Source organism: Eumetopias jubatus, unplaced genomic scaffold (assembly GCF_037043125.1).
Source record: "Eumetopias jubatus isolate StellerSeaLion01/CBP00866 unplaced genomic scaffold, mEumJub1_p1.0 scaffold_7, whole genome shotgun sequence".
NCBI lineage: Eukaryota > Metazoa > Chordata > Mammalia > Carnivora > Otariidae > Eumetopias > Eumetopias jubatus.
Genome location: NW_028274813.1, coordinates 64,701,719 through 64,718,021, shown reverse-complemented (window position 1 = coordinate 64,718,021; position 16,303 = coordinate 64,701,719). Strand labels below are relative to the sequence as shown.

At 39.8% G+C, this 16,303-nt stretch overlaps 1 protein-coding gene across 4 annotated transcripts in view; it reads right to left on the bottom strand.

Annotated features, from left to right (window-relative positions):
- Positions 1-16,303, bottom strand: part of HEATR5A (HEAT repeat containing 5A) — a 109,452-nt gene that overhangs the window by 2,108 nt on the left and 91,041 nt on the right. For 2 of the 4 annotated variants that reach the window (XM_028114879.2, XM_028114881.2), the window contains 3 exons: positions 15,451-15,723; positions 13,223-13,447; positions 8,037-8,191 (listed from right to left, as the gene is read on the bottom strand). In XM_028114879.2, coding sequence (XP_027970680.1) covers positions 8,037-8,191; positions 13,223-13,447; positions 15,451-15,723 — 653 coding nt within the window. The remainder of the gene's footprint in view (positions 1-8,036; positions 8,192-13,222; positions 13,448-15,450; positions 15,724-16,303) is intronic. The other 2 variants (XM_028114880.2, XM_088024648.1) reach the window with 2 other exon arrangements.

Sequence of the window (16,303 nt, the reverse complement as noted above, 5' to 3'; positions counted from 1 at the left end):
AATTTATCTTTAATTGTGGAAATCCAAGTGCTAACGGGTGTTAAAAGAGGGACAACAGGGGTGCCTGGGTGGCTCAGTCGTTAAGCGTCCGCCTTCGGCTCAGGTCATGATCCCGGGGACCTGGGATCGAGCCCCACATCGGGCTCCCTGCTCCGCGGGAAGCCTGCTTCTCCCTCTCCCACTCCCACTCCCCCTGCTTGTGTTCCCTCTCTCACTGTGTCTCTCTGTCAGATAAATAAAATCTTAAAAAAAAAAAAAAAGAGGGACAACAGAGCAAAATGGAGTCACCTGGGCGAAGCCCATGTTACCAAACCAAGACTCAATACCTAACTTAATTACAGTTTCAACCTCTCCCAGGACTGGAATCTTAAACCAGTCAATCTGGAATTACCTGGTCAGCAAGAGTGAGGTAATCTGCCTGACAGACCCCAGCTATCCCCCTAAGGAAGGTAGCTTTGCCCAAAACAATCCACTCTTTGCTAGTAACTTCCTTGTCCTTCCTCTGTCTATAAATCTTTGATTTTGTACAGCTCTTCAGAGCTCTTTTCTATTTGGTATATGGGATGCTGCCCAATTCATGAATCGCTGAATAAAGCCAATAAGATCTTTTTTTAATTTTTATTGTTATGTTAATCACCATACATTACATCATTAGTTTTTTTTTTTCAAGATTTTATTTATTTATTTGAGAGAGAAAGAATGAGAGATAGAGAGCACGAGAGGGAAGAGGGTCAGAGGGAGAAGCAGACTCCCTGCTGAGCAGGGAGCCCGATGCGGGACTCGATCCCAGGACTCCAGGATCATGACCTGAGCTGAAGGCAGTCGCTTAACCAACTGAGCCACCCAGGCACCCAACATCATTAGTTTTTGATGTAGTGTTCCATGATTCATTGTTTGTGTATAACACCCAGCGCTCCATGCAGTACGTGCCCTCTTTAATACCCATCACCAGGCTAACCCATCCCCCCACCCCCTCCCCTCTAGAACCCTCAGTTTGTTTTTCAAGCCAATAAGATCTTTAAAATTTACTCAGTTGAATTTTGTTCCTTGACAGATTTGGTGGCAGTGCTGGGGTCTGAAGGAAACTTCTGAAGGCTTTGGGAGTTAAAGGAGAAACACAGATGTGGACTGGTGGTTCCGTCGGCAGTTCTCCATTTGTTTGGAATCCTAGTCTACAGTCCCTATTTGTTGGGGTCTGTTGGTTCAGTTCTTTCCCCAGCCCCCACATCCACATTGGGATTTGCTGGTGTTTTATACAAGGCCTTCTACTGGCCAGTCTGCAGTAACATCTCTTTGGTCACTCCTTGTATGTTGATGTGCACATGAAGTAAAGGCTAGTGCAGGCAGAAATCTAGGAAGCCAGAAAGCTGCAAAATTGGTGGGCACTGGTAGAGTACATAAAAGCTGTTAGAGTGCTTGCTACCTGACTCTAGGACTCCTATCTAGGATAAATGGGTCACAGAGTGGGTTAGACTGACACAGATTACCTACCAACCTCAAGAAAAAGTCCAGGCAACGAAGTACATGGTAAAACACCGTGCAATCCCCAACCCAGCAGCACATCCCTCTTAGGGATTAGTTTGGCTCTGAGAGACCCAAATATTTAAAGAAATAGGATCCTTAAATTCCAAAAAGTTGAGCACCCCACCTTCTGGCACACCTGTTTATTTTATGTCTACAAACTATAGTCTCTGTAGCTATAAAGACCTACAAGAATGGCAAAATCTTACTAAAGGCAACCTAGAATTACAATGGCCATTAGGGAGAAAGTGCCAATTAAGCAAGGTCACTTTTTTAAGAAGTGCATTTAAAAGCAAAGGTTCTCAAATCAAACAAAGAGAATGGGATACCTATTTTAATTGTTATGCAGAAGCTTCCAAAAGGCTTTAAGATTCCACAATAGCCTCACTGAAAGTTTCATTGCAAAAGGGAATAAAAAATCAGACACAAATGGTATCTATAACAATACCTCCTGCATTGCAGCCCTCTGGGGGCCGATCATCAAAACACTGGCCCAGAAATTGGTGTCTCATTTCTAATTAACTGGGATACTGGAAAAAAGACTGTTCTCAAAGGTTTTGTGCAAATCCTTCAACACCAATTGAAATGCCTCCATATCTACCTTGGAAGAAGGCCTCATAAGGGTCTCTCCCAGAGCTGACAAGATTCTGAGGGAATTTCTGGTACACTGCTATTATTCTTTAAATAGACAAAGGAAACTAAAATTAAAATTAATGGAAAAATCACCAAATTCTGGTAGATACTGGAGCTACACTCTGTACATAAATCCCATTCAGGACTGCACATGGGATCCTGGGGAAACTGGCAGAAGCCAGCAAAGAATGATAATCCTTACAAGAGTCCACTCTCCCAGATCTCTGTCTGTAGTAACAAGTAGAATGAGGAAAATAAAACATCTTTTGCATCCTCTTTGAGGATGCCTCTTGAGTTCAAGGGAACTCAAGTAACTCTATTACCAAGGTAAGTCTATGGGCAAAAGTTGGCCAAATTAGAAGCTGATTTTCAGAGCCTGATGGGAATGTTTTTGAGGATTCCTTCATTAAGCTAAAATGAAACTTTGTACCTACTAAAATGTTCCAAGACACACAACTCTAAATCGAAAACATAGTAATCTTTTTGATTTCCATCTTAGTTGACAATCTCCCAGATACAAAGAAGCAAATTGAAGATAATGTAGTTATACAGGTGGGTCGACCTATGAAGTCTTTCCAGTTGCAAACCAATTCTTCGAGGAATTAAAAGCAACAGTCCGGGGTGCCTGGGTGGCTCAGTCGTTAAGTATCTGCCTTTGGCTCAGGTCATGATCCCAGGGTCCTGGGATCGAGTCCCGCATCGGGCTCCCTGCTCATCGGGAAGCCTGCTTCTCACTCCCCCTGCTTGTGTTCCCTCTAGCAACTATCCTTATTTTACAGATCTTTTCAAAAACAGAAATGAGGCTCCAGAAACAATTCAAAATCCACCTATCCTTTTTACCAATCCTAAAACCTTCCCTTTTTATCTCAAAAGGCTTGTAAGTATTGTTAAAAATCCAGGCCAAAGGGAACAAAAGTCCTTTCTGAAGGAACTTGCATTCTTTCCTGTGCCTTTGAGATGTAAATGTTTTACCAAGTATTCTCTAGGAACTGTTATCTAGATTATTCCTAATTCCTAAGACTGAAGAAAAAAAAAAGAAGAGGCTTTTTTTTTTTTTAAAGGGAGGGATAGGGGCCCCTGGGTGGCTCAGCAGGTTAAGCCTCTGCCTTCCGCTCAGGCCACGATCCTAGGGTCCTGGGATCAAGTCCTGCATAGGGCTCCCTGCTCACTGGGGAGCCTGCTTCTCCCTCTGCCTCTGCCTTTCCCACTGCTTGTGCTCTCTGACAAATAAATCAAAATTAAAATAAATAAATAAATAAAGAGAGGGGTGCTTCGGTGGTTCAGCCAGTTAAGCATCTGACTCGATCTCAGCTCAGGTTTTATCTAAGGGTTGTGAGTTCAAGCCCCACAGTGGGTTCCATGCTGGGAGTGGAGCCTACTTTAAGAAAAAAAAGAACTACTATACAATGGAATGTTACTCAGCCATAAAAAAGAATGAAATCTTGCCATTTGACATGACATGGGTACAGCTAGAGAGTATTATGCTGAGTGAAATAAGTTAAAGACAGTACCATATGATTTTATTCATATGTGGAATTTAAGAAACAAAACAAGCAAAGGGGAAAAAGAGAAACAGGGAGGCAAACCAAGAAACAGACTTAACTATAAAGAACAAACCGATAGTTAACAGAGGGGAGGTGGATGGGAGGATGGGTGAAATAGATGAAGGGGATTAAAGAATACACTTGCTGGGCGCCTGGGTGGCTCAGTCAGTTAAGCATCTGCCTTCGGCTCAGGTCATGATCCCAGGGTCCTGGAATTGAGCCCTGCATCAGGCTCCCTGCTCGGTGGGGAGTCTGCTTCTCCCTCTCCCTCTGTCTGCCCCCTGCTCCTGCTCTCACTCTCTCTCTCAAATAAATAAGATCTTTTTTTTTTTAAGATTTTATTTACTTATTAGAGAGAGAGAGTGAGAGATGGAGTGCATGAGAGGAGGTAAGATCAGGAGAGGCAGACTTCCCACTGAGGAGGGAGCCTGATGTGGGACTCGATCCTGAGACTCTAGGATCATGACCTGAGTCGAAGGCAGTTGCTTAACCAATTGAGCCACCCAGGTGCACCTAAATAAATAAACTCTTAAAAAAAAAAAAGAATACACTTGTCATGAGCACTGAGTAATGTATAGAATTGTCGAGTCACTATATTGTACACCTGAAGCTAATAGAACACTGTATGTTAATGGGAATTTAAATAAAAACTTTAGAAACACAATCTGGATCCAACTGCTCTTTTTTTTTTTTAAGATTTTATTTATTTATTTGACAGAGATAGCACAAGTAGGCAGAGAGGCAGGCAGAGGGAGAGGGAGAAGCAGGCTCTCTGCTGAGCAGGGAGCCTGATGCGGGACTCAATCCTAGGACCCTGGGATCATGACCTGAGCTGAAGGCAGCCGCTTAACCAACTGAGCCATCCAGGCACCCTGGATCCAACTGCTCTTTAATCAGCTAATGAGGTTTCATCATCATACCTATCTCATGGCTCAAACTTTAAAATGAAAGCTCTTTGCTTGAGAACATCGAAGGAGTGACCAGGCAGGGCCATCACAAATGTCATGAATGTTCTCCAAGACCACTGATTCTAAAAACTTTGATGCCAAGACCCCTGACTTGAGGGCATAAGTAACTTATGGAAGATACCCGAGCACTCAATCCTTGTTTGACCAGTTCCTGGATGTGTCAGAGGACACATACAACAAACCACCATCCTCAATAAAACTGATCCCCTAACAAGGATGAGACTCATGTTCCTTTTCCTTTCTTCTTTTTTTTAAAAGATTTTATTTATGTATTTCAGACAGAGAGAGCAAGAGAGAGCACAAGTGGGGGGGAGGGGCAGAGGGAGAAGCAGACCTGAGCCAAAGGCAGACGCCCAACTGACTGAGCCACTCAGGTGCCCCTCCTCTTCCTTTCTGAGTCTCCCAGATGCTCTGTGTATCTGCTCACATCTTCAATAATTCTGCTCACTTTTCCTTTTGGCTTGCGTTTGATTTTCATCCTGCAAAAAGCCAAGGACCTTTTGGTGGGTCCTCAGACCTGGTCTGCCTGCATCTGTGTGTTTACTTAAAAATAGTTTCCAAAAATCTTTTTGGTAACTTGAAACCTTAAAATTATACTGAGATAAGTTGAAAGATGGATATTCACTGAATATCTGGATCATTGCCAAATAAAATAAAAAATAAAAACTGAAACAGTAATTACTGAACATAGGTTTATCTATTTTTGGTTTACTACCAAGAAACTTAAGATAGCTGGGTCTGTTAGTAAACATGTTTGGTTCCCTACCACAAAATATACTGAAGAAGAATATATTTTTAGAAATTGCAAAATGTATTCATAAATTTGTCAATCTCAAGAATGTTGGTTTAACAGTTCACAGTTTTCCATTACAAATTAAGGTTTCTGGGGCGCCTGGGTGGTGCAGTCGGTTGAAGGTCTGATTCTTGGTTTCGGCTCAGTTCATGATCTCAGGGTCATGGGATTGAGTCCTGGGTGAGGCTCCATGCTTGGTGCACAGTCTGCATGAGACTCTCTCTCCGTCTGCCCCCCTCCCCCCACCGCACACTCTCTCTCTCTAAAATAAATAAATAAGGGGTGCCTGGGTGGCTCAGTTGGTTAAGTGTCTTCCTTTGGCTCAGGTTGTGATCCCAGGGTCCTGGGACTGAGCCCTGTGTGGGGCTCCCTGCTAAGCGGAGTCTGCTTGTCCCTTGCCTTCTGCCCCCAGCCCCCGTTCATGCTCTGCCTCTCAAATAAATAAAATCTTAAAAGTAAATAAATAAATCTTAAAAAAAGAAATTAAGGTTTCTAAGGGTTAAAAATTTTCATGTATGTAATTAAACTACTAGAAGTACTTGTCAGCAAGCCCTCTAGCTCAACTACAGGCCCTAACAGTTAAGACCAGAAACAGACAAGACTGCTTAACTCAGGCCCTATCTGAAAACCACTGTTGTTCTTTCTTATCATACTTTCTTGAGGCATTGATGGAAGACATTTTGCAATGACCTGAACATTCCAACTACCAGGCCAGAAAAGCCCTGATAGCAACGGAATGTCTAGAAGACCACATCCCATACCCTTCCCTGCCCATGATCATTTGCTGAACACATACTGACCCCTTCCCATGATCAGTGCTGCCTGCTCTTGCATGAATCCCCCAAACCTTTCCCTATCAAACTCTAGGTATGCATTTGCTGGCAGAGAGATCAGCTGTTAAGGCTTGAGCCACCTCCCCTGGCTGCTGGCCCCCCAAATAAAGCTCTCCAGTTCTCTTTTCCAAACCCTTGTCTCTTGAGTGATTGGCTTCTCCTGCAATTAGTTTATCTGAGTTTGTTTGGTAACAGTGTTGGCAAACCCAGCCAGGAGCTATGCATTTGATTTGTCCAGCCCCCTTGGGATTCCTAGGGATGGAGCAGTTGACCTCAGCAGCGTGCCAGGGCTTAACCACTTGTTTCCTGAGTTAGCGGCTGTGATCCATCGATCGATAACAGAATCATCTCTGTATCCTAGTAAAGTAGAATGTGTGTTTTCAGTAAGAGAAAGAATGAGGGATGCAGATGCAATTTTGTTGCGGGAAAAGAAATTAATTTTGTCCTAAAGTGAGACTGGTTATTTCAGGATGGGAAAGGGGAAAAACAGAGGACAAGATCTGAAAGTACAAAGAAAGTTGTAGAAGGTTTGTGGAAAGGGATTTTGGGAAAGGAATTTTATTCATGGTCAAGCTAAGATTAGCATAAATTCATTTAAATAAAAAAGAAAATGAGCTTTAATATCATAAATACACTGGTACAAAATTAGAATTTGGTTTTCTCTCTGTTAAACGGACAAAGTTTTCTTGGATTATTGGTCTGCTCCTGATAAAAGATTATAAAAGGTTTTTCTTTGCCTTATTAAAATAATCTACCTAGAAAATAAAGATTCTGCATTTTATCAAAATAATTTCCCATGTTTCATGCTGTCTTTATCAAGTCTTTGATTACTAAGCTAAGGAAAACTAAATGTTCTCTATTAAAAGAACTAAGTTTTGTTGGTTTTTTAAACTATGTATCTATCTTTAACTGTCCGTCTGGTTAAATGGATAACTAAGTATTTTTCACAGTGACCTATATATAGTCCTACTACTATTTGATGAAATGTTTTAAAACCTTTTGATATTATTGACAGATTTCCCCCAAATCTAATTGTTAATGAAGTCTTTCAGACCAACTCATTCTGCAGTGCATAAAGGAACAGGATGCAAATTTAGCAAATGAAGGGGTCATAAAGGAATGAGATTAACTTGTATGTACTGTTTTTGGGATGGGTCCCATTATTTCATACCATATTCTTGAAGACATGTGAAGTCTTCCTTTTTTAGGAAATCTACTACAAATAAGCTACAAAGTGTCTTATTAAGGAGCGCCTGGGTGGTTCAGTCAGTTGAGTGTCCAAGTCTTGATTTTGGTTCAGATCACGATCTCAGGGTCACAAGACTGGGCTCCACGCTCAATGTGGAGTCTGCTTCTCCCTCTCCCTCCCCCGCTTGCATGCAGGCTCTCTCTAAAATAAGTGAGTGAATAAAATCTTTAAAAAAACAAAAACAAAGTATCTTACTAAATGTCCCTTGTAAGTTCTAGAGATATATCAATTTTAAAAATGTCCCTATTTCAAATCAAGGTTTTTGTTTCTTAAACATTTCCTTTATCTTCCTCCGACTATGCTCTACCCTTGGGGCCAAAGAGTAAGACCATTATTATTTGGCTTTGTCACCCTAAGAATAGAAACTGCTCCAAACCTAAAAATAAAAAATTTAGTCTGGTACTTCTTGTTGGAGCCAATAAAATCACAAAGAAAAATTCTAGAAAAGCCTAAACATATTCCTATTACAAACATCTCTCTACTAAAGACACTTACCACAGGATCTTTTATCTCAAGAGTAGCCTTAAATTTCTCAATACAGCGCTTCTGAAGGCATGGGATGGTAGTAACTTCTGGACTGGTAGACAAAATAAATACTGTGATAGCAGTAAGTAGACTGATTTCATCAAGTTCTTGATGTGTTCCATCTACTAAAGAGAAATGATCTATGAGAAACATCCCAAGATTGCTGTATTTGTTTTATGTACCTGTGTGAAGATGCCTCTAGTTTGACAGCAACAATTTTTGTGTACACAACAGTTACAGACAATAAACACTAATGGACTGATTTTAAGAATCCTGGCAAATGTTGTAGGTTTTAGAATGTACACTGTAGGTAATTCTACAACCAAAAATTACCAAAGTAGTTATATTCTTTACAGGTAGACATCAGTAAATATATATGTATATTTACTAGGAATATACATTTACTAGGTGTGTGACCTTGGACACTGAACCTCATTTTTAGTTTTCTCATTTATAAAATGGAAATATTAACAGTACTTGCATTTATAAAGTTATGAGGATTAAATGAGTTATTCATGTAAGGCATTTGAATAGCATGTTGCACATATGGTCAACACGTGTTAGCTATTATAGTATCATTTTTGTTGTGGAACTCAGAAATGCATGTACAACTGATTTTTCTTTTTTAAGATTAAGGTATTCATATTTTGATAATACAAGTGTCAAGTGAAAATACCTTAGTGCTTTGCTATATACCACTTTTTTTTTTAAAAAAAAGAGAGAGAATGAGAGATAGAGAGCACGAGAGGGAAGAGGGCCAGAGGGAGCAGCAGACTCCCCGCTGAGCAGGGAGCCTGATGTGGGACTCGATCCCAGGACTCCAGGATCACGACCTGAGCTGAAGGCAGTCGCCCAACCAAATGAGCCACCCAGGCGCCCTATATACCACTTTTTAACAGTAGAAAAAAATCTGAAAATACCGTACAGGCCACAATTATCTGAAGGAATTTTCTATTAGATATAATTCTCCTTCATTTCCTCCCATATTTACCTTCATAATCTCATTCAATAATTTTAATGAACCTGCTGTGAAAACTCAATTTTATTTGAAAAGGAAAAGGGGTGACAAATTTGACTCATGAAACTGTGTAAGAATGGATTACTACTTATGAAGAAATGATATACAGGGATCGAGATAATAGCTTTGCTAACATTCATTCAACAAATATTTAAGAAAGAGCATTCTTTCTGGCACTGAGAATATAAGTTACAGAAGATATACTGTACACCAGGAAGTAAGTAAAGAATTTAATTTCAGTTAGTCACAAGGTCTATGAATATAAAAAATACATTAAAAGATAAAAGTTGGGGCTCCTGGCTGGCTCAGCTGGTAGAGCATGTGACACTTGATATCAGGGTCGTGAATTCGAGCCCCATGTTGGGTGCAAAGATTCTTAAATAATAAACTTTTTTTAAAAAAGATTTTATTTATTTATTTGAGAGAGAATGAGAGATAGCATGAGAGGGAAGAGGGTCAGAGGGAGAAGCAGACTCCCTGCTGAGCAGGGAGCCCGATGTGGGGCTCGATCCCAGGACTCTAGGATCATGACCTGAGCCGAAGGCAGTTGCTTAACCAACTGAGCCACTCAGGCGCCCCCCCTTTTTTTTTAAAATAAGTAGGCTCCATACCCAGCATTGGAGCCCAGTGTGGGAAATGAACTCACAACCTTGAGATCAAGACCTGAGCTAAAGAGATCAAGAGTCAGACACCTAACTGACTAAGCCACCCAGGTACCTCAAATAAGTAAATGAAGTTTAAAAAAAAAAAAGAAAATAAAAGAAAGCAACCCAGGAGTTGCTACACTGGGTGGTCAGAGAAAGCCTTAAGGAGATTAATATCTTAACTGAGGCTTGAGAGATAATAATGAAACAATAACAGTAATGAAAGCAAAATATTATAATGAATGGGATTTTATAAAAATAATTTGGATAATTTTAAAGTAAAAGGTACTTGGGTCAACATTTAAAATGATGACAGCATTATTGTAAGTACTTTATTTATATATGAAATATTTAATCCACATAACAGCACCATGAGATGGGTGCTTATTTCTTCCATTTTATGGATGAGGAACAGAAATTTAGTCATTTGCCCAAGTCACACAATTAGTAAGGCAGACAGTTTTATTCGAGAGCATACTGTTAATCATGATGCTATACTGCTTCCCAAACAGTTGTTATTTTCAGTCATTCACGACAACTTGAAACTGCAACATAGTCAGCTAGTCTGTTTAGTAAAAATGTCTTTTTATTTTCAGTAGGATAAAGCTCTCCTGGGTTCCTCTTCCCCATTTCTTCTAAAATTCCCTATTCCCCATACCCCTCCCTAAACTCTCCTTTTTCCTATCCTCTTTTACCCTAGCATAAATGCAACATTCCCTTAGCATTAGGCCCACGGAGAGGCCTCTGTGGTGAGGAAGCAAAGCCTCCTGCTAATAGCCAGCAAGAGACTGAAGACTCTTTCCAACAGCCATGAGTGAGTCATCTTGGAAATGGATCTTCTAGCTGCAGCCCTGGCCAACATCTTAACAGTAACCTCATGAGTGAGAACCACCCATGTATGCTGCTCCAAATTTCTGACCCATAAACTATCAGATAATAGTTTGTTGTTTTAAATCGCTAAGTTTTCAAGCAATTTGTTACACAGAAAATGGTTTCCCTGTGATCATCAGCTCCTGCTTTAATTTCTCTCAGTAGCTAGTCTAAATCCCCACTGTCCTAACCTCATTCTCTGATAAACAACAAAAAACATATTTGTGGTGTGTGATGGAAGAGGCAAGCTCTTTGTAACTCTCATCATAAAAACTTACACTTATTACTTCCCATCTCTACCTCCTTTTCTTCCCTCCCACTGGCAAAGGTTAATCCTTCTAAATGTACTATGAATTTTATTTCTTCCTGCTTAGAAGGGGACATTGCTTCCCTCCCTAATATTTCCAACTCCAATTTCATCTCCACCTTTTTTTCCCCATAAGCACAAATTCATGCTGGAGTCTTATCTTAAAAAAATTCCTGGCCCCTATGCTTTCCTTCAGCTTTCTTTTCTTCTTATCGACAGAAGTCTATCCTTACTTTCCTTACCTTCCATTTACACTGCTGACCAAGCTCTCACCATTAAAAAAACTCTTTTCCTTGGCTTCTGTGACTGTATTCTCTCCTGCATCTCTTCCATCTTGCTCCATAAACTCAATTTGGGTGATTTTATCCATCCCATAGGTTACACTGATAACTCTCCAATACACATAGTCTAAAATCATCTCTAGCTCGGATTACTTGAACTCCAGACCTCTACATATTATGCTCTACTTGATTATCTGAAAGGCATTTCAAACTCAGCTCATTACATTCCCCTGAAAAGGTTCACTTTGGAATTTGTTAATGGCACTATGAGTGCTCAATGTACTCCTTCAATTCCTAAACCAAACTATCAGTAAATTCTGTTAATACACATGCTTAAGATTTTATTTTTAACACTTTACTCTTTATCCTTACATTACTATCTTACCTTCAAGAATTTTTTTTCTATAGCTGTCACAGTGATTCTTCAGAAATGCAAATCCTATCACTTCCCTTCTTAAAACCCTTTAGTGATTCCAAATGCCTATTAAAAGCAGTCCAAATTACAAACCATGCAAACCCTCCATAATCTGGCCCCATGTACCATCCAACTTCATCTCTTTAATAATCACTATTCATCACCCTCCTCCGCCTTTTCCTTTAACCCCACATCCTTTCATTATTCTACTTGCTGTCCCCAAATGTACCATATTATTTAGGTCTACAGGTGCGTAATCGAAATGTGCCTAGAACCCATTTCTATGATGTCCATGTGGAAAATGCTTTCTGATTCTATACGAAACCAACTCTTCTGAGAAGCCTCTTGTGGTAGATATAGAGCTGTACCACTGAGATCCCCTTCATGGGGGAAAGTGCTACCCAGTTGCGGGAGTATGGTCAGCTTAGCTCCCTTAGGGTTGGCCTCAGCTAGAGTTGCCCTGACTGAGATCACATCCTTCCTGTGGTAGCCCACATCTGAGGATAAAGTACAGGCCTATGTGAAGCACTCATATGGGCAATCTGCAGAGCTCCCAATTGTTGGGGGCTTGCATTGGAGTCCGACTTCCTCTTCTGCCAATACTACTTTCCCCTACTCCCTTCACAGATGTTGTTCCTTAATAAACTTCTTGCTCCCCAAACACCATTTCAGCAAGAGCTTCCAGAGAACCCTACCTGTTACACTCTGCCTGATTCACTCAAACAGAGTGGATTACTCTCATTTTTTAATCAGTCTTTTGCTATATTTAGAAATGTGGTGATAATTAAGACATCACTGTTGCCTTCAAGGAGTACTTTATGATATTAATCATGTAACAATTTATAGATACCAGACTCCACCAGACTCAACTTTTGGCACAAAGTAGGTGGTCAATAAATGCTGAATTCAATTGAAACCTTTGCACCATATGAATGAGAATATGGTGAACTGTGACATTTATAAACAGAAGAAGGCTTGGATGATCTATAATACGTCTAAGGACTTTTTACAGTCACTATGACATTATGTTGAAAATGAAAACTATACAACAGTAATAAGAGAAAAACAAATTTTAATGGATACTGAACATAATACTGGCTATCAATATATGCTTTCCATATATTATGTTACTGCTCTAACAATTTCCTGCAACATGATACCCTTATTTTGTTAATGAGAAAACTAAGGCTCAGAGAAGTTGAGTAACTTAGCTAGTGAGTTAGCTAGTAAGTGGTGGAATGAGGATATAAACCCAACAATTTTATTTTAGATTTTTAATGCATAACTTATGCACTTTTTTATATGTGCATTAAAAGGTTCTGTCAGCTAGTTATGGATCATACTATATTCATAAACTAAAATTATAATTGAAGGTCTTTCACTGTCAACTTAATATACAGGCTGCCAGTCATTTAACTGTATTAAAGAATAAAGATACTAAAACGAGAACATAAATGTTTCTATCTACTTTATATATATTCTCTGAACACATATGCAGTGAATATGGGCCCCACTAGGTGAGAATGCCAAATACAATCAATTAAATAGCTTATTCGTAAAAAAATGTTCCTCTTGCTTTTTATAACAAACTAAACAATTGCTTCCAAACAGCCTTAATTACCTGGATCCCAACAGTCAAGTATTGTTGTTAAAGCACTACGGAGGAGGTCAGTCCAAGCAGTGTGACTCTTTTCTGCTCTGGCCATGGGAGAAGACAATATTCCTTTCAGAGCCTGTAGGGAAGCTGCAACAGTTGGAGATAACTGGCCCCCAGGTAACTTCACAGCAGTTTCTCTGAGCACCCCAATTGTAAGGTACAATATAGTAGGGAGAATTGAGATGCTTCCTGTAAGACACATTTTTAAAAACACTTTATGTTTCAGTATATACATATAGTTCCTAAAAAGAAATCATCAATGAGTAAGATGTCAAAAATTTTCTAGCTTTTAAGACATTTTTCATAAAGGATTGTAACTATTAAGATAATTTAGGTAGTGTTAAGATTTTTAAGACTGCATTAAATTTTGGTTATAACTGAAAATGTTATTTAAATTGTGTCACAGTATTTTTGGTATCTTTTGCTGTCTTATTTATTTGGTAGTTGACAAATGGTGAATTTATTTTTATTTATTTTTTAGTGTGATAAAATATAGACAACACGAAATTTACAATTTTAACCACTTGAAAGTGTACAATTCAGTGGCATTAAGTACATTCACAATGTTGGACAACCATTACTACTATCTACTTGAATTTATTTTATATCAAACTTTTTTCTAAGGAATTTGTAGCAGTCCATTCAGTATAAATTATTAAAAATTTCATAGCCACTAAGGAGTTGAAAAGTCAGTTATGTTTAAAATGAGAGACTAAAACTAAAATGGTAAATTTAATGCTCCCAGAGGTTACTGAACAAAACTATCATGGTGTATTTTTGTCCCAAATCTTCTACTAATCACTTTTTCTGCCATTCTTGTTGCAAGGCAGTATGTGAGAATAAGGAATATAGGTTTTAATTCAAACCAAAGCTGAAAATCATGTTAAAAGATAGCACATATGTTGGTCAAGACATGCTTAAGCAAAAATATGCTTATCAAGTAAGAAATCTATTAAGTATGGAGCATCTATTATGTACTAAACTTCCTAAAGGATACAGTATTTCATTGGAAACAAGACATATTTGTTTGTATATATGTTTATATTTTTGATATGTAATAACAAATTACAGATAATGCCCCTATATGATGCATAAAACCTATTTACATATAGAAGCAACCTTATACGCACTGATATATGCATGCACACATGAAAAAACAACTCTTTATGAGCTAGAGTTTTTAAGGAAGCATTTACAGATAACATAGGCCTGGATATGAATTTCATTTTTCTTTTTTAAAGAATTTATTTATTTATTTGACAGAGAGAGACAGCGAGAGAGGGAACACAAGCAGGGGGAGTGGGAGAGGGAGAAGCAGGCTTTCCGCTGAGCAGAGAGCCCAATGTGGGGCTCGATCCCGGGACCCTGGGATCATGACTGAAGCCGAAGGCAGACGCTTAACGCCTTGAGCCACCCAGGCACCCCCTGGATATGAACTTCAAATGAAGGCAAAATTTTATTTTATTTTTTTAAGATTTTATTTATTTGACAGAGAGAGACACAGCGAGAGACGGATCACAAGCAGGGGGAGTGGGAGAGGGAGAAGCAGGCCCCCCGCGGAGCAGGGAGCCTGCCGTGGGGCCTGATCCCAGGACCCCGGGATCATGACCTGAGCCGAAGGCAGATGCTCAATGACTGAGCCACCCAGGCACCCCAGAAAGGCAAAATTTTAAAAAGGAGAGAAGGGATGGGCCACGTCAGATCAAGTAATACCATGGACAATAGGGATAAGCATGAAGGTTCCTAGGTTAAAGATTCACACAGAAGGAATCAGGAGGAGGTAGTGACTCAGCAGAGCCCTCTGGAACCTTAAATGCTCCATTAGAAGTATGGACTTGATTCCAAACTGATGACAAACTCTGTCATCACCAAAAGAGGGACAGTCCATTAGGTATTTTATACCAAAAAATACTCAAGAGCTAAATCACTACTACTGACAGGTTAAAAATACTGTCAACCAAAAAAGAGCATTATCTGTTGATAGTACATGGTATCTATTTACCTTCACCCTTTCAGTAAAACAAATTACTAAAATGTGATGTTAATCTTAAAGGATTAAAAAGATTACCCACCAAACCTTTGAGACAGCATTAGTTTAATGAGAAAAGGATTGGCAACCATTATCTCCTTTATTTACTACAACCTTTTCTCTCCTTTCAGGTCAAGGGAAGCAGTCAAATACCACAGCATACCTTCGGGAGAGCACACAGCAGGAAGTTCAGAGAGGATGACTAACGCAGCTGACACCAATCTACTTCCATCTTCCGATAGCACCTGTGGCTTTGTAGCTTTTACTCCTGGGCTACCTGTCAATTTAGGATTTAGTTCTGGAAGCTGTCTAACTAGAATGCATACACACAATTCCAGTGTTGCAAAAACCAAAGATTTCCCAGGCACAAGTCCTCCTGTGTCCTTTCCCTCTCCAAACTCTGGCAGGGTTTCCTTTTCGGCAGCCCCATCATCAACTAAAAGACAGAAAGAACAGTGTTGAATAAACACTTCGTGTTTGCTTTGGTTTGGGTAGATGGCAATTTAAGTCCATTTCTGTTGTAGGTAAAACATTTTTTTTAAAAGATTTTATTTATTTAATTGACAGAGAGAGAGAGACAGCGAGAGAGGGAACACAAGCAGGGGGAGTGGGAGAGGGAGAAGCAGGCTTCCCACTGAGCAGGGAGCCCGATGTGGGACTCGATCCCAGGACCCTGGGACCATGACCTGAGCCGAAGGCAGACGCTTAACGACTGAGCCACCCAGGCGCCCCTGTTGTAGGTAAAACATTTAAATAAATGGCTGAAGTCTTGGGTGTTAAAGAATGAAAGATAAAGTCATGGAGGTAACAGGAATTGTCTTTATTATGACCACCTATTGCAGTAGATCAAAAGAAATCCTTGGTAACCCTCTCAGCTTTAAAATATTGTCGGTTAACACCTTGCTGTTAAGAATCTGAACCTGAGGGGAGCCTGGATGGCTCGGTTGGGCGTCTGCCTTTGGCTTAGGTCATGATCCCAGGGTCCTGGGATTGAGCCCCACATCGGGCTCCTTGCT